Source organism: Bos grunniens, chromosome 21 (genome assembly GCF_055505025.1).
Source record: "Bos grunniens cultivar Pamir isolate PY7600 chromosome 21, Bosgru_T2T1.0, whole genome shotgun sequence".
In the NCBI taxonomy this organism is placed as follows: domain Eukaryota; kingdom Metazoa; phylum Chordata; class Mammalia; order Artiodactyla; family Bovidae; genus Bos; species Bos grunniens.
In genome coordinates this window covers 38,556,732-38,575,674 of record NC_141185.1, presented here as the reverse complement: position 1 = coordinate 38,575,674, position 18,943 = coordinate 38,556,732, and the positions used below count along the sequence as shown (strand labels likewise).

Sequence of the window (18,943 nt, the reverse complement as noted above, 5' to 3'; positions counted from 1 at the left end):
TTTCTTCTACTTTGAGTTTGTTGAACTTCCTGGATCTGCAGATTCATATACTTCATTAAATTTGGAAAACTTACAGATATATTTCTTCAAGTGTCCTCTGCCCTTTGCTCTCTCTACTCTCCTTCTGGGATGCCCCTTATGTTTATGTTGGTATGCTGGGTAGTGTCCCACAGGTCTCTGACTTTTAACCATTCTTTTTTCTTTCTCTTCTATAAAAAGGATAATCTCAATTGATAGTTTTCAAGGTCATCAATTCTTTCTTCTACCTGCTCAGATAACCTGATGAATCCTTCAAATAATTTTTCATTTCAATTTTTGTACTTTACAGCTACAAAATTTATTAGTTCCTTAAAATTTTTTTAAATCTCATTATTAACCTTTTCCAGTTGGTTAGATATCATTCACATGGTTTCCTTTACTTCTCTGAGTACATTTAAAATTTTTAAAGTCTTTGTCTAGGAAGGCCAATGTCTGGGCTTCCCCAAGGACACTTTCTCTTAATTCCTCCCCCGCAAAGTATGAGCCAATTTTCTTTTTCTTTGCATGCCTTTTCTTTGCAACTTTTCCTTAAGAACACACCTCTGTATTTAAAATGGATACCCAACAAAGACCTACTGTATAGCACATGGAACTCTCCTCAATGTTACATGCCAGTCTGGATGGAAGGGAGGTTTGGGGGAGAATGGATATATGTATATATATGGCTGAGTCTTTTCACTGTTCACCTGAAATTATTACCACATTGTTAACTGGCTATACCCCAATACAAAATAAAGTGTTTAAAGTTACAAAAAAAAAAAAAAAAATCAACGCCATATTAAAAAAGCAGATATTTTAAGCATTATAATGTGGCAACTCTGGAAATCAGATTCTCTTTTCTCTCAGGGTTTGTTTTTGCTTGTTGTACATTTGTCTAGTGACTTTTCTGAACTAATATTCTAAAGTTTATATTCTTTGTCATTATGATCCTTAAAGTCTTGGTTCCATTATTTTAGGAATCAGCTAGCGATCCAAGAGATTTCTTTGAATACCATAAATAATAACAACAAAGAGTCCCAATCTAGTATTTGCAGATGAGCTGTGTGACTGTGTTGCGGCAAGCCAACAAGACACAGTCAGGCAGATTACAACACTGTCTTAGCCCTCACTTCCTGCTTGCATAAAAGCCTGATGGTCGGGTAGGGAAAAGACTCCAGGGTTGTCTTGGGTCTTATCTAATCATGTACCCAACCCTGGGGATACATGTGGCCTTCTAGATTTCTGAGTATGTGGGAGATTTTCAAAGCCTTTGTTTCCCAAAGCATCTTAATCCTCAACCTTTCCCTGCAAGTTTTTATTAGTCAATTATTTATACTAGTTGTATATCCTTGTACTTGTGTGCTGTGCTTAGTCACTCAGTCATGTCCAACTCTTCGCAACCCCATGGACTGTAGCCCGCCAGGCTCCTCTGTCCATGGGGATTCTCCAGGCAAGAATACTGGAGTGGCTTGCCATGCCCTCCTTGCACTAGGTATCATCAATTAATACATTTGCCTTCATATTGTTTTGACAATTATCCCCAGGTAACCTCCTCAACTCTGGAAGAATTCTGAGTTAGGCAAAAGAAGGACAACCTCTTAAAACTAACCTTTCAGAGAACCATCAGAGAGGTCAAAACAGGTATGGTTCTTTGAGTACAAGATCTGCTCTTCTCCAGTATTAGATACCTGTAACAGGGATGCAGTTGATTGTCTTCAAAGCTTCTGCTGAGTTGGGAAGTTGAGATATGCTCAGGGCAAGCTAAAATGCCACTACCCTCTTTTATGGACTTCCCTGATGGCTCAGACAGTAAAGAATCTGACTACAATGCAGGAGACATGGGTTTGACCCCTGGGTCAGGAAGATGCCCTGGAGAAGGGAATGGCAACCCATTCCATTATTCTTGCTTAGAGAAGTCCATGGACAGAGGAGCCTGACAGGCTACAGTCCATGGGGTTGCAAAGAGCTGGACACGACTGAGCAACTTTCACTTTCACTCTCTTTTTAAAAGTTGAATTATAGTTAATCTATAATTTTGCACAGCAAAATGACTCAGTGATACATATAAATGTATTTTTTCTTTTTCAGATTATTTTACATTATTGGTTATTACAAGATATTGAGTACAGTTCCCTGTGCTATACTGTAGATCCCTGTAGTTTATTTTATATATAATAGTATGTAAACATTAATCTCAAACTACTAATCTATTCCCCCCACAAGTACCCCATTTGAAAACCGTAAGTTTCTTTTATATGCCTGTGAGTTCCTTTCTGTTTCATAAGTAAGTTCATTTGTATCATTTTTTTTAGATTCTACATATAAGTGATAATGAGATTTGTCTTTCTCTGACTTATATCACTCACTTAGTATGATAATCTCTAGGTCCATCTGTTGCTCCAAATAGCATTATTTCATTCTTTCTTTTTTTAACTGAAGTATAATTGCTTTCCAATGTTGTGTTAATCTCTGCTGTACAATGAAGTGAAATAGCTATCTGTATACATATATACCCTCCCTCTTGATCTTCCTTCCCTCACATTCCACCAACCAAGTCATCACAGAACACCAAGCTGTGGTGTTCTATACATCACGTTCCCACTACCTATCCATTTTACACATGGTGGTGCATTTATGTCAAACTTAATCTCTCGGTTCATCCCACTCTCCCCATCCCCCACTGTGTTCACATGTTCTTCTCTACATCTGCATTTCTATTCTGCCCTGCAAACAGGTTCATCAGCACCATTTCTCTAGACTCCACATATATGTGTTACTATATGATATTTGTTTTCCTTTAACTTATTTCACTTTGTATGATATATTCTAGGTCCATCCACATCTCTACAAATGTCCCAATTTCATTCTTTTTTACGGTTGATTAAAATTCCATTATATATATGTATCACATCTTCTTTATCCATTCATCTGTCAATGGAAATTTAGGTTGTTTCCGTATCCTGGTTATCGTAAACAATGCTTCAGTGAACCCTGGGGTACATGCGTCTTTTTCAATTATGGCTTTCTCAGTTATATGTCCAGCAGTGGGATTGGTAGTGGGTCATATGGTAGTTCTATTTTTAGCTTTTTTAAGGAAACTACATTACTGTTCAGGAGAAGGAAATGGCAACTCACTCCAGTATTTTCCAGAATCCTGAATCCTGTGGACAGAGGAGCCTGGTGGGCTGCTGTCCATAGAGTCAGACATGACTGAAGCAACTTAGCATGTATGCATACATTGGAGGAGGAAATGGCACCCCACTCCAATATTCTTGCCCAGAGAATCCCAGGGACAGAGCAGCCTGGTGCAAATATTTTCTCCCTTTTCCTCTTGTTTATGCTTTCCTTTGCTGTGCAAAAGCTTTTAAGTTTAAGTAGGTCCCATTGGCACCCCACTCCAGTACTCTTGCCTGGAAAATGCCATGGACGGAGGACCCTGGTGGGTCGCAGTCCATGGGATCGCTAAGAGTTGGACAAGACTGAGCGACTTCAATTTCACTTTTCACTTTCATGCACTGGAGAAGGAAATGGCAACCCACTGCAGTATTCTTGCCTGGAGAATCCCAGGGACGGGGGAGCCTGGTGGGCTGCTGTCTATGGGGTCGCACAGAGTCGGACACGACTGAAGCGACTTAGCAGTAGCAGCAGCAGGTCCCATTTACGTCAAAAAGTGTTTTTCCTATGTTTTTCTCTAAGAGTTTTATAGTGTCAGGTCCTACATTTAGGTCTTTTATCCATTTTGAATTTAATTTTGTGTATAGTGTTAGGGAATATTTTAATTTCATTCTTTTACATATAGTTGTTTAGCTTTCCAAGAAACATTTATTGAAGAGGCTGTCTTTTCTCCACTGTATATTCTTGCCTCATTTGTCATAGATTAGGTGACCACAGGTGCATGAGATTGTCTCTGGACTTTTCCTTCCTGCATCATTGACCTTATTTTTGTTTTTGTGCCAGTACCATACTGTCTTGATTACTGTAGCTATGTAGTATAGTCTGATGGAGCCTGATTTTTCATTTTCCAAGATTGCTTTATCTATTCAGGGTCTTTTGTATCAAAATGCAAATTTTAAAATTTTTGATTCTAGTTCTGTGAACAATGTTACTGGTAATTTGATAAGAACGGCACTGAATTTGTAGATTGCCTTGGGAAGCACAGTCATTTTGACAATACTGACTCTTCCAATCCAAGAACATGGTATATCTTTGCATCTTCTTGTGTCATCTTTGATTTCTTTCATCAGTGCCTTATGCTTTTCACAGTATAGGTCATTTGCCTCCTTAGGCAGATTTATTCCAAGGTACTATTTTTGATGCAATGATAAATGGGATTGTTTCTTTAATTTCTCTTTCTGATTTTTCATTGTCAGTGGATGGAAAAGCAATAGATTTCTGTATATTAACTGTGTATGCTGCAACTTTATCAGATTCACTGATGGACTCTAGTAGTTTTCTGGTACCATCTTTCTCTATGTATACTATGATGTCATCTGCAAACATTGACAGTTTTACTTCTTTTCCAGTTTGGATTCCTTTTTCTTCTCTGACTGCTAGAGCTAGGACTTCCAAAACTATGCTGAATAAACATGGCAAGAATGGACACCCTTGTCTTGTTCCTGATATTAGAGGACATGCTTTTAGATTTACACCACTGAGTATGATGTTAGTTATGGGTTTGTCATATGTGGCCTTTATTATGTTGAGGTAGGTTTCCTCTATGCCCACTTTGTGAAAAGCATTTTTTATCATAAATGGATGCTGGATTTTAGCAAAAGCTTTTTATGCATCTACTGAGATGATCATAATGGTTTCTACTCTTGAATTTATTAATATGTTGTATCACACTGATTGATTTAGGGATGCTAAAAAATCCTTAAATCCGTGAGATTAAACCCACTTGATCTCCTTTTAATGTATTGTTGGATTCAGCTTGATAGAATTTTGTTGAGGATTTTTGCATCTATGTTCATCAGTGGTATTGGCCTATTATTTTATTTTGGTCTCATATTGGTAACAGGGTGGTGGTGGGAAGGCAGATATTTTTAAGAAGAACAAAATGCCCTGGCATATTTCAAAACAGCTCCTTATTCCCTGCTGGAAGCAAAAGCATTTTGCTGTGATACTCACTTTGAGAACCTGATCGAGCTCTTAGAAGTGAAGTAAACAGAAGTGTGGGGATCTTGTGTAGTTCTGACTCCCATATTCGTCCACCTTGAACATCTGGAGAGTCATCAATTATAGCTCAGGTTTTCCTACCCCAGTACTGATTTCCACAGAGGTTTCTGCTCTTGTTACGTTGTGATTTTCTCTATTTGCTTATCTGTCTGTCCAATTTGGAAGGCTGCATCCTACACTGGTACTTCATGTATCTTATGCATCTAAGAAGAGCTGCTGATTTTTCACTTTTTTCACATTTTTACCTGTTGTTAGGATGGAGTGAGTGGTGATTTCCAAGCTTCCTATGTGCAGGACTAGAAATCAGAAGTATAATGGAATAATGTATGCAACTTTGTGTTAATAAATTCAACAACTGCTATGAAGTGGACAAACTACTTGAAAGATACAAAATACCAAAACTGAAGAAGAAATACAAAGTATGACTTCACTGATTATATACATAATTTAAATAAAAAACTAATTCTAATCCTATAGAAACTCCTGCAGACACAAATAGTTTTCAACCCACTTAAGCAAGCCAACATTCTCTTGATTACAAAACACAAAGATATTGTAACTACAGATCGACATACATCACGAGCATAAATGTACCAATCTTTTACAAACAGTTATCAAACTTAATCTAACAATATACAAAAAATTATATATAATGAGAAAATGGGGCTTATTAAAAGAGTATAAGGTTGACTTAACACTCAAAAGTCAGTACAGAGTTATATACCCTACATGGGAATAGGATGCAAATTATATCTCACTAAAGCTGCCATAACAAGTCAACATAATGCACCAAACTGATAAAAATGAAAGAGTGCATTTTAATAGATGTAGAAAAGGCATGTGAGAATATGGTGTATCAATCTAAGAAAAAAGCAATCAGGAAGTTAAGAATAGAATAAAGCTCCCTCCATCTGAGAAATGACATCTACAGAAATTGTAAGGTATGATGTTATAGCTAATATAACGTAATAGTGAAAACTCTACTGCTTTCTCCCTAAGATCAGCACCAAAGCTTCTGTTTCGTATTTTGTAGAAGGTGCAACACAGTGCAATAGACAATAGAAAAAAATAAACAGTATACTAAGTAGAAAAAAACAAATAAAATTGACTTTATTCTGATATGTTTATGTACATAAAGAAATCTTATAAATTTATAAAACTATTAGAGCTCATAAGTCTATTTGGAAAGGTCCCAATAGCTAGTGAATATACAAATAGTAATTCTGTCTATATGTTCACAACAAAAAATATTACAAATATAATTTTCAATAGAAACAAAAACTTAAAATATTAGGGATAAATTTAATGAAGTATTTGTAAAGCATTTAAACTGAAAATTACAAAAAACTACTAGAAAAATTACATAAGCTCTAAACAAATGCAGATACATATCTCATCATGAATTGGAAGATTCAAAATTATCAGGATATCCTTTCTTCCTAAGCTTATCTACAGATCAGTGCAATGCCAATCAAAATCCCAAGAGACTTTTTAATTTTAGATAGTAAAAACTGGTCTTAATATTTTTGTGAAAATGTAAGACACTGGAAAAACAAAACTTCAAAAAGAAAACAAAGTTGAAGACGTCTATTGCTTTGTCCTAAGACCTACTACAAAGCTACTGTAATCAAGACAGTGTGAAAAGGACAAAATAATGGAAGAGAACGGACCAGAAGCAGATTCAGACGTCACGGGGTGATTTATATTTTTTATCAGGTGTCAAAATAGAAAAGCAGGGTAGAAGAGGAGAGTCCAGAAACAGACTTACTCACATAGGGGAGATTCTCTTTTTTTAACCAAAGTATTAAAACATCGTAATCAGAAGGAAATCTTTTCTGTGGATAGTGTTGGAATCACTGGCTGGCTATACAGAAAAATAAACCTGGACCTATTCTTCATATTATACCCACTAATTTGTTTGAGCCGGATCATAAATCTAAATGCCAAAACTAAAATTACAAGGCTTCTAGAAAAAAAAAAAAAAATGAAGGCTTTTTAGCCTTTGGTCAGACAAAAATCTCTTAGAACCCAGAAAGCATAAAACCTAAAAAGAACATATTGATAAAATAGATATCATCACGATTAAAAATACATTTGCTTATCAACAGCTATTGCTAACAAAATGTATAGCCAAGCTCCAGATTCAGAAAAAAATTCACATAACACATAACTGGCAAAGAACATGTAGCTAGAATATATAAACAACTCAAAGATAAAATGACAAACAACTCAACTTTTAAAATGGGCAAAAACCTTCAAAGACACGTCATAAGGGAAGATACGAGTGGTGAAAAATTACATGGAAAGATACTCGATACATATTATTAATCACTAAGGAAGTGCAAATTAGAATCACGAGACACAACTATGCTAAAACTGGAATTAAGATTAAAATTTTAAAAATTAAAAATACCAAGTATTGACAAATGTTGAGCTACTGGGACTCCCCCAGGTTGCTGATGGAAGTGTAAAATAGTACCACCACTGTGAAAAAAATGTGGAATTTCAGTTTTAAGTATTTATCCAAGAGAAAGGAGAATGTAAATACACCTAAAGACTTGATAGGTTAATTTACAAATGCCAAATAAGTGAAAACCCAAATGTCTATTAACAGATGAACAGATAAAAATTTATGGAATATGCACACAATGGTATGAAATGAAATGAAAAAAAAAACAAACTACACACAAGTCAAAACACAGATATATCTCAAAAATGGTATACAGCTGACCCTTGAACAACACGGCATTGAACTACGTGGGTCTACGTATACTTGGATTGCTTTCAATAGTAAACACCACAGTACTACACAGTCCCCAGCTGGCCAAACCCGTGGAGGTTTAACCAACAGAGGAACTGCAGAAATGGAGCACCAACTGTCAGTTACGTGTGGATTTTTTGACTGAATGGACAGTCAGTGCTCCTAACACTCTCATTGTTCAAGGATCAACTGTACTTGGTAAGAGAAGTCAGCCACAAAGGCTTCGTTTGTATGTATTTCTAGAATAGGAAAAACTACCCTATGAGGATAGAAAGCAGGTCAGTGGTTACCAAGAGCCAAGGGTGGTGAAAGCCTGACTGGAAAGAGACACAAAGACACTGTGAAACAATCAAAGGCTCTTACACATGATACGTGAGTATGCAGGTTTGACAAAACTCAACAAACTGTGTATTAGCGATCTCTACATTCACTTACATAAATCATACTGCAATAAAAAAAATTATTGATATAGGTATGTAAGCATAGAAGGATACGTATATGCCAAAAAATGAGCAGCATCAGAATTATAGGATTTTTCCTATAATTTAAAAATTTCCTTTAATAACCTAGCATTACCATATATATATATATCAGAGCCTGAAGGACAGCCTCACTGAAAAGGTTAACATTTCAGCAAAGATCTGAAGGAGGTAACAGTGCTAAGCTCTACGGATATATGTGGGAGAGCTGTCCAGAAAGAGGAAAACTGGAGTGTAAAAGCCCTGAGGCTTTGAGAAGAGAAGTGACATGATCTGACATGTTAACAGGTTCACTTTGGCCAGCATGTTTAGAATAGACTGTGAGAAGCCAAGGACAGAAACAAAGAGACTAGTCAGGGAAGTACTGCAATAATCCAGGTGAGATATGACGGAGGCTTGATTGAGGGGGGAGGTAGTGATGCTAGAGAAAGAGTCTCTGAATGTACTTTACAGCAAAGCTAAGATGATTTGCAGTTAGGCTGGATGAGACGTGGGAGAAAGAAAAAGGTCAAGGACAATTTCAAGGGTTCTGGCATACACAACTAGAATAGACTTACCTGGTTATTAATACAGAGAAAACTAGAAGGAGAGGTTTGGAGGGGCAGATGCAGAGAAGAAAGCAGGAACTTGTTTTGGATACACTAAATTTGAGTACAACTGAAGAGATATAAAACCAGTAGTCATCAACAGGTGGAGAATACAAACACCTGGTGAACTAACCAAAGGAATGTGTACATAGAGGAATAAGAGAAAGGTCCAAAGAATGGACTCAATACCATTTCTGGAGGTCAGCAAGTTCTCAGCATAAACTAGAAACGAAGGCCAGTAATACCCTAAAGTATATACTCTAAAACTATTCTTAGAAACTTCAAGGAACTACAAAAAAAAAAAAAAAAACCAACCAAAAAAGCCTTTTCTATTCTTTGCTTGAATGAGTACTCTCAAGTTTCCACTGATTATGTAAGATGAAATGGACATCTTCTTTTAATTACAATCTGAAATTGGAAACTATAGAGAGATAATACCTGTTCACCATTATTCTAGACCTGTATTTCTATAATTCCATACGTCAAGCTTCTCTTTTTCTAACCATTTAGGAATAAAGGTGCAACAATATATTCAGACAACCTTTCTTCAAATAGCAAAGAATTACTTTCTAAGGAGGAACTACATTTGTGTCCTGGAACAAGACTCATCAGTCATCAGATGATGCTCAGAGCTTGTGAGGTAATGATGTACTACACAGCTGTGTGATCCTCAGATGTCACTTTGGAGGCTGATGATAAACTACAGGTCTGACAACTCACTTTCCATTTCAAGATATTTCTTGAACTTTCTCTTGTTGTGACAGGCAACCAAATTGATTAAACCTAGTCATGGGATTTGACACTACAGCCAGCAGACTTCTATTTGTTGATTGCTATTGATTTTCTTTGATACTTCATTTAAAAATCAATAGTTGGAAAGAAAAATAGGCTTGGTTTACACATACTTAAACATACTATTGTATGCTGAAGGAGGCACAAGTTTGGCAGGGCTTTGGCATCCAATTATAAGAAGAGCTCTTAACAGGTGAAAGCAAGGGCTTTAGATCGATATTCAGTTTTCTTTCTCAATCAAAGAAAGTGGCTATAAATTAGGCTCATCAGTATTATTTTCAAGGCTTTCTTGAAGCAAACAAGTTTAAACTTTTGGAGAGGGGCAGAGAGTCTTCCTTGGATTTACATTAAAAATGATACACCACTAAAACTTTTTCTTTGTTTTTAAGCACATTTATAGTTCCTGAGGGCTTCCCTAGTGGCTTGGTCAGTAAAGAATCCACCGGCAATGCACGACACTTGGGTTTGATCCCTAGATCAGGAAGATCCTCTAGAGATGGAAATGGCTACCCACTCCAGTATTCTTGCCTGGAGAATTCCATGGACAGAGGAGTCTGGTGAGCTACAGTCCACAGGGTCACAAAGAGTCAGACATGACTGAGAGACTAACAATTTCACTTTTTTCTTTTCATGGTACCTGAAGTTCATCCGTGCTTTTATCTTTTTGGCTTTCTTCTTATTTTTCTGCCGCTCTTCTCCATCTTTCAAAGGCTCTGGTGGAGCTGTACTTTCAACCACAATGTCAATAACGTATTTCTTTAAGGAAAGGTGCTCCTGCAAGATAAATAAATGAAATAATAATTAAAAACAACATGGCACTGCTACAGACTACAGTGAATAGAAAAGAATACACAGATGAAAGTAAAAGTAACCTCTATGAAATACTGGCTTCAAAAATTGCTTTGGTAAACACTGAAGAAATCATTTTACTTGAGACTTTCATGGACCTGTCAAACTTTGCTGCACATCAACTGAGCTAAATGCTAAGGATACAGGGACATACTCAAGTGCCCTGCAACCCCACACTGCAGTAGGAGAGGTAAAATACCATACTCTAATCTATAAAACCCAGCTTGGTACTACAGGAGCTCAAAAGGGAAACAAGATCACTTGGGCTAATGAGGAAAGATTTTAAGAAGGAAGCACCATGTCTGCTATCCCTTGAAGGATGGATTGAATTTGAACATATGGATATTGGGTATGTGTGTGTTTGTTTGGGCTGGTAGTTGCGAAAGGTGGCAGGAAGGAGAAAGGAGTAGGCATCCCAGAAAACAGGCAGAGGTGAGAAAGCAGAATGTGGCTAGTGGCAGCAGAAATTTGGTCTGGCTGAAGTACACAGAGTTTGGCCCCACTTCCCTCCTTAGCCATCTTGGATTTTATGGCACCTCATTATTATTACTCTCCTGCATGTACACAACTCCCCTGTCCCTCTATTCTTCTTTCATACCTGCATGGAAAAATCTCAACCCTAAATCTAACTCTTTCTCTACTTTGTACTCATAACTGAGCAGATTAATATGGCTATAATTACAAACCATGGTGACAAGATCTCAGTTTAAATTTATGACCTTACACCTCAAATGGGCTCTAGAACTGCCAGGCCATTGAGCAGCCTTAGTCTACTTTGTCTACATTCTCCCTCCTAGAAATTACTTTAGACCCTCTCCTTAAATTTCCAACATCATTAGAACTGTAGATCACTTCTTCCTCCCTGACACACTTTCTTCACTAGGTTTCTAGATAACACACTCTCCTCCTAACTCCAGCTGTACCTTCTAAGTCTTCTTTGCTGGATCCTTTCCTCTTCTTGATGGATAAATATTAAACATCTCAGACTTATATTCATAACTTCCTTCTTCTCTATTCAAACTTATTTATCAAGTACAGTGACTTGAAATATCATTCACAGAGGCAATTCCCAAATTTTTATCTCTAATCCGGACTTCTCCCCTGAACTCTATTCCTATCAAACTATCTACTGAAAATCTCCACTTAAGTGGAGTATTTCCAATATAAGCATTTCCAAAATAATACTCTACAACATAGCTCTTATGCTGCTAATATACATTAAAAATTGACCTTATGGTGTTTAGTAAGTGGTGCCACTATTTGCATAACTGCTCACATCTAATACATCAGTAAATCCTATCAGCTCTACTTTCAAATATACCCATATTAATCTCAATCCAATCACTTCTCCCCACCACCATCACTTAATCTAAGGCTTCCTCATAGCTTTCATTTGCATTATGAAATAGCTTCTTAAATATTCTTCCAGCTTCTATGGTCTCAAAATCTTTTATTTACAAAATCAGCAATTTTAAAAAATATAAATCACATCATATCATTCCTCTTATCAAAATCTTGCATTCTCATCACCTTCAGGGTAAAATCCAAAGTCCTTATCACAGTCTACTAAACCCCACATCATCAACTTCTCTGACCTCATCTGACATTACTCTCTCTGTTGTTCACTCCACTGTGGATGGAGTGGGCATATTAAACAGTAGAACTGATAGGGTTTACTTACAGATTAGGTTGAGCAGTTGTGCAGTTACTGAACACTCTAACAGCAAATTTTATGTATACAAGGAGCATAAGAGTTTTGTTGTAGAATGTTATTTTGGAAATGCTTATGGTGGAAACACAAGTGGAGAGTTTCAGGAGACAGTCTGATATAGGAGTGGAGTTCAGGATGCTGTTGTTCTTCACATCCATCAGGAATGGTACTGCCTCAAGACTCTTGTTACCTTAGCCAAGAATATTCTTCTCCAGGTACTTGCATGGTCTCAGCTAAAATGAACATTCAACCTTACATAACACCATTATTTGCCATCTTCTTATTTTTCTTCATAGGACTTGTTTATCATCAGTTCCTGATATCAATATTCATTTGTAATTTCCTGCACTAGAACATAAGTTTCATGAGGGCACTGACTTTGTTTTGTTCAGTGATGGTTCGGTATCTGGTACTGTGCCTGGCATACAGTAGGCACTCAATAAGTATAGGTTAAATGAATGATGAAACGAAGGTAACAAGATGTAATACAATATCTGTGGTCAAATGAATGAAGTCAAAACATACAAACTTTCAGTTATAAGATTAAGTAAATCTTCAGATTGTAATGTACAACATAGTGAGTATAGTTAACAATGCTGCTGCTAAGTCGCTTCAGTCGTGTCCAACTCTGTGCGACCCCATAGACGGCAGCCCACCAGGCCCCACCGTCCCTGGGATTCTCCAGGAAAGAACGCTGGAGTGGGTTGCCATGTCTTCCTTCAATGCATGAAAGTGTAAAGTGAAAGTGAAGTCGCTCAGTTGTGTCTGACTCTTAGCGACCCCATGGACTGCAGCCTACCAGGCTCCTCCGTCCATGGCAGGAGAAGCATTTTCATTTCCTCCGTCCATTTTCTAGGCAAGAGTACTGGGGTGGGTTGCCATTGCCTTCTCCGTAGTTAACAATACTGTATTGTATATTTGAAAGTTGCTAAGAGAGTAGATGTTAAAATTCTCATTACAAGAAAAAAATTATAACTCTGAGTGGTCATAGACTGTAACTAAACTACGGTAATCATTTCACTATATACAGATATATAAAACATTGTTGCATACCTAAGACTAACACAAATGTTCTATGTCAATTATATCTTGATAAAAAAGGGCAAAAGTAGTATTCTGAGGGCTTACTATACAATGTACACTGAGGTAAGTCCCTTACATATGATCATTGATTTAGTCCTTTGAACTACACTAAAAGGTATATATTGTTATTACTTTCATTTTAACTATTAGGAAACAGACACAGAATCAAATAACTTTCCTGAAGTTAGAAAGTCAAGATCATGATGATTAGCAGTTTTGTAGATAGTAGTGATACAGCCTAATTTAAATCCAGACAATATGATTATGGAGTATATATTTTTGGCTAGTACTTTAGAGATATGGTTAGAAAATGAGTTGAGCCATAGAGTTGTGCTTATTATGAAACTTCTGTGCTTAGTGAGGTCAGAGGGAAAAAGCCAAATCCTGTATATTTTCTCTTCTATATGGAATCCCCCAAATAAAGCAAACAAATGGATATAATAAAACAGAAACAGACTTACAGTCACAGAGAACAAACTAGTGGTTATCATTGGGAAGAGGGGTAAGAGAGGAGCAAGACAATGGAAGAGAATTAACAGGTACAAACTACTAATTATTAAATAAATAAGATCAAGGTTGCAATGTACAAGATAGGGTATATAATCAGTGTTTTACAATAACTTTAAATGAATATAATCTATAAAAATACTGAATCACAGTGTTGAACAACTGAAACTAATATAACGCTGTAAATCAACCATACTTCAACAAAAAGCAGAAACTTTTCAAATCATAAACTTACCAAAACAGTAAAACAAAATCACCCCAACCAAAGGTGGAAAATATTCTCAAAAGTGGAAGTAATTATTTTCACTGATCAATTAGGCCTGTTGTATACAACATCTTTATACTTTGGCACTAAACAAAGGCAATTACTTAAGTGATAAGTATATATAATATACATATACATGCAACTTGAAAAAATAACCTGGGTCTCAAGTCAAATGAAAGCAATCACATAAGTAAATAAAGAAAACTCCCTTAACATATATAATAAAGATACATAACACAAAGCAAGTCATGTAAAACCACCATCCAAGTTATCATTTATTAAATACTTGTTGTGATCAGCAAAGGGCTAAAGTCTTCACAACCCTATAGAAAGGTGGGAAAATGTTTATATTTTACAGATGTTTAACAAAGGTTCAATATTATATTCATGATCATAAAACTCAAGTTCAAAAGGGCTTCCCAGGTGGCGCTGGGAACTCGCCTGCCAATGCAGGAGACATAAGAGGCATGGGTTTCATCCCTGGGTTGGGAGGATCTCCTGGAGGAGGGCATGGCAACGCACTCCAGTATTCTTGCCTGAAGAACCCTATAGACAGGGGAGCCTGGCAGGTTACAGCTCACAGCGTCGCAAAGAGTGAGACATGACTGAAGCAACTTAGCATGCACACATGCAAGACCAAGCTTTTTTCCCACTCCACATTCCCTCCCTCTAACACTGCTCAAGTCGGCTAAGTCTTTGACATCTAATTTCTATCACCGCACTAAGGAAAAGGAGTATTTTAAATGACATTTTTAATTTTGTGAAATGCTTAATTATACTATTTTCATTTGCGTACAAATGGTATTTACATATCTAATAGAATCCATTAACAGTCTAAAATGTAGACATTACATAGAAAAATTTGGATTCCATCTGGAACTAACAAAAACTGCCATCTTTTTAAAAGACGTTACAATAATACTCACAGTATGCATCATGCACTCTCATTAACATTAACTTTTTAAAACAATCTCAAACTAAAACCAAATGAGAATACATTTCTATTTCTGTTTGACTTAAATTTTTTCCTAATACAAATCAACACGTTAATCATAAAAAATAGTGAATTAAGTCTAAAAGAGAAACGGCGATACAGTATATTAACGCATATATATGGAATTTAGAAAGACAGTAACAATGACCCTATATGAGAGACAGCAAAAGAGACACAGATGTAAAGAAGAGACTTTTGGACTATGTGGGAGAAGGTGAGGGTGGGATGATTTGAGGCATAGCATTGAAACATGCATATTATCACATGTAAAACAGATGACCTGTGCAAGTTTGATGTATATGAAGCAGAGCTCTCAAAGCCGGTACCTGGGGACAACCCAGAGGGATGGGGTGGGGAGGGAGGAGGGAGGGGAGTTCAGGATGGGGGGACATATGTACACCCGTGGCTGATTCATATGGATGTATGGCAAAAACCACCACAATACTGTAAAGTAATCAGCTTCCAATTAAAATTAATTAATTTAAAAAATACAACCATGTTAATTATAAAAAATATAAATAAAATTAAGAAATAAAAATCTCCTATAATTTTAACACCTAAAAATAATTGAGTAATCATCCAGACATTTTTATTCTATTTTACAATCTGTTTTTTAAATTTAATATTGCAAATATATTCATTCCATGAAATAATGTTCTATAACATAATCTACTGATTATTTACAGTATACTTAATTTTACTAAATGCTTTTTTGTTAAACATTTGAATTTTTATTTTCAATATGATAAATACTAGGGAAACAAATACAGCTAAACTTCTAGGGACTTCCTTGGTGGTCCACTGCTTAAGAATCCACCTTGCAACGGAGGGAACATGGGTGTGATCCCTGGCTGGGAAAAGATCCCACATGCCGCCGGGCAACTAAGCCGGCACACAGCAGCTGGGGAGCCCACATGCCACAACTCCTGAGCACCCATATGCCACAACTAAGATCTGATGTGGCCAAATAAATAGGCATTAAAACAATTTAAATTATTCCTTTATGATCAAAGCATAGAACTGAAATTTCTGGGCTACAGATTACACACATTTTTAAGGCTTTTCATATGTATTCCAAAACAACCAAAATGAGAGTAAGTCCCCACAAGTGGTTTGCCAGTACCTAGTATTTCTGTTTTGTTTTGTAAATTGGTCAATTTGTTAGCTGAAAAACTTTTATTAATATGCTTAACCATTTGTTTGTATTTTGTCTTACGTGACTTAAAATATGTCTCTTTTCTAATTTTCCAGGTTTCATAGATTTGCCTCTAGTGGGTTGCACTATGTTTTCACTTTCTGTAAGAAAGAGACTGCCTTTTGATGATGCACTGTTGGATGTGACACAGGATAATTAATTGTTATTTTTCCATTAAAACCATGAAGACTACACAGGAAGGTTTTGAGATGGTTTCTGAAGAGGGAGAACATGCACAAAGGAGGTTTTCAACACTGAGAAGTGGTTTAGAAAATTATAATGCATTTCTACTTGTGAAGTATTAGCCATTAAAACACTTACAATGAGGATTCTGAGAAGATGAAGGCAGTGGTAATAAAGTTATGGATTCTCTTTGAATCACCATATAAAACAGAAAGAGCAACTGGACAGCAAAATCAAAACCCATAGAAAATATTTACAACAAGTAAGTGACAAGGTATCCCCACAGCCTCCAAGCAGGAGTGGGTGATGACAAACTCCCAACAGGTCAGCAGGGTTTCAGCGTCTCTGAAGGAGAAGTCAGAGGAAAACAGTCAGACTGAATAATGAACCTGAGAACAGAACTCTAAAAAGGAAATCATTTTTCACTGCAGAGTTCAACAGACCAATCTGAGAACAGCATCTAAAACTGAGAGAGGTTTGACCACTGAAATGGCAGGTGAGTAAAAGATGCCTGCATTAAGAAGGTCAGAAGTCTGTGACCGAGCTAAGCCCTGCTCGGTCGCTCAGTCGTGTCCAACTCTTTGTGACCCCATGGACTGTAGGTCAGCAGGCTCCTCTGTCCATGAGGATTCTCCAGGCAAGAATACTGGAGTGGGTGGCCATGCCCTCCTCCCGGGAATCTTCCCGAGCCAGGGATCGAACCAGCATCTCTTAGGTCTCCTGCATTGGCAGGTGGGTTCTTTACCACTAGTGCCACCTGGGAAGCCCAGGCCAAGCCCTATGACCTCTCAAAGCTGAGCCACAAAGAAAACTGCTAAAGAAGGAATTTAAGCAAACTAGGGATAACAGAAACAAAGGGAGGAAATGCCTGGATACAAACAGAACAGGTAACAGAACTAGGGAATTTTAGAAAGCAAGTCACTATATTTTTTACAAAAACAATAGAAGGAGGTCTAAGAAGTTAGAATAGGTACCCTGAATCGTAACTCAGTACAAATTCCACTAAAAATAAGCAATACAAAGGTATCAAGACCAAATGACAAAATTATTAAAAGAAAAACAAATAAGTAGAATAGCAACACTACAAACAATGAAAACACTCCCCCCCCAAAAAAACATACACAGAAAAGATGAATATGTAACCTTCTATTTCAAAATAAGCTAAAACAAATATAAAAAATGTTCTAACACATACCACCATCTCAAAGACTCAGAATTTAAGTTACAAAACTCAGTGAAGATGGCAAAAGAAAATATATCATTTAAGAAATGAAGATAAACTAGAAGACAAAAGAGTGAATAAACACAACAAATAATTCCTCAGACAACTAAAAATACAAAAGGGAGAAAAATACTTAAAAGAAATAAAAATGATTTGAGAGTAAGTGGAAATACAAAAGATAGACAAAGATACAGCAAACAGGAGCACTTGAAAAAGAAAACCAAAACAAGGGAACAAATCAAATGTTAAGAACTATAATATAATTCAAGAAAACTTTCCTAATAAAGAATATAACTGAATGTTGAAAGAGTACACCACATATCTGAAAATACTGACCCAGAGTGGCTAATAGCAAAACATATAATATTATAATTTCTAAAAATAAAATCTATAAAAAAGTTAGATTATCATCAGGCTTTTTGACAGCAATATTTTATGCCAGAACAAAATGAAGTATAGTAGTTTCCTCTTATCCTTGGTTTCACTTTCTGTGGTTTTAATTACCTGTGGTCAACCATGGTCTAAAAATATTAAATGGAAAATTCCAGAAATAAACTCATAAGTTTTAAATTGGGTACTGATCTGGGAAGTGTGATGAAAACATACACTACCCCACTACATGGCCTGGATATAAATCTTCCCCTTCCAGTGTTTCCACGCTATATATGCTGCTCACCCGTTAGTCACATAGTACCCATCTAGGTTATCACATGGATTGTAGTATGGCAGTGCTCGGGTTCAAGTAATCCTATTTTATTTAAAAATGACTTCTAAGCATAAGAATAGTGACATTGGCAATTTCAATATTCTCTAACTTGCCTAATTTATGAATTAAACTTTATCATGGGTATTTATACACAGGAAAAAGACAATACAGCTGACCTTTAAAAAATATGGGAGTTAGGGACGCTGATCCCCACACAGTCAAAAGTCTACACATAATCTCACAGTTGGCCTTTCATGTTCACAGATGCAACCAGCCACAATCATGTAGTACTGTATTTATTGAAAATAATCCATGTATAAATGGACTCACATAATTATAATATGTCTTGTTCAAGGATTAACTGTATATATAGTATTCAGTACTATCCATGGTTTCAGACATCCACTGGACTGCGG

The 18,943-nt window shown here is 36.5% G+C and overlaps 1 protein-coding gene across 11 annotated transcripts in view; it reads right to left on the bottom strand.

The window, feature by feature from the left end:
* The window catches only part of SCAPER (S-phase cyclin A associated protein in the ER), a 419,038-nt gene that overhangs the window by 235,597 nt on the left and 164,498 nt on the right, over positions 1-18,943 (bottom strand). For all 11 annotated transcript variants that reach the window (XM_086363974.1, XM_086363978.1, XM_086363979.1 and 8 more), the window contains one exon: positions 10,450-10,586. In XM_086363974.1, the coding sequence (XP_086220100.1) occupies positions 10,450-10,586 (137 nt within the window). The remainder of the gene's footprint in view (positions 1-10,449; positions 10,587-18,943) is intronic.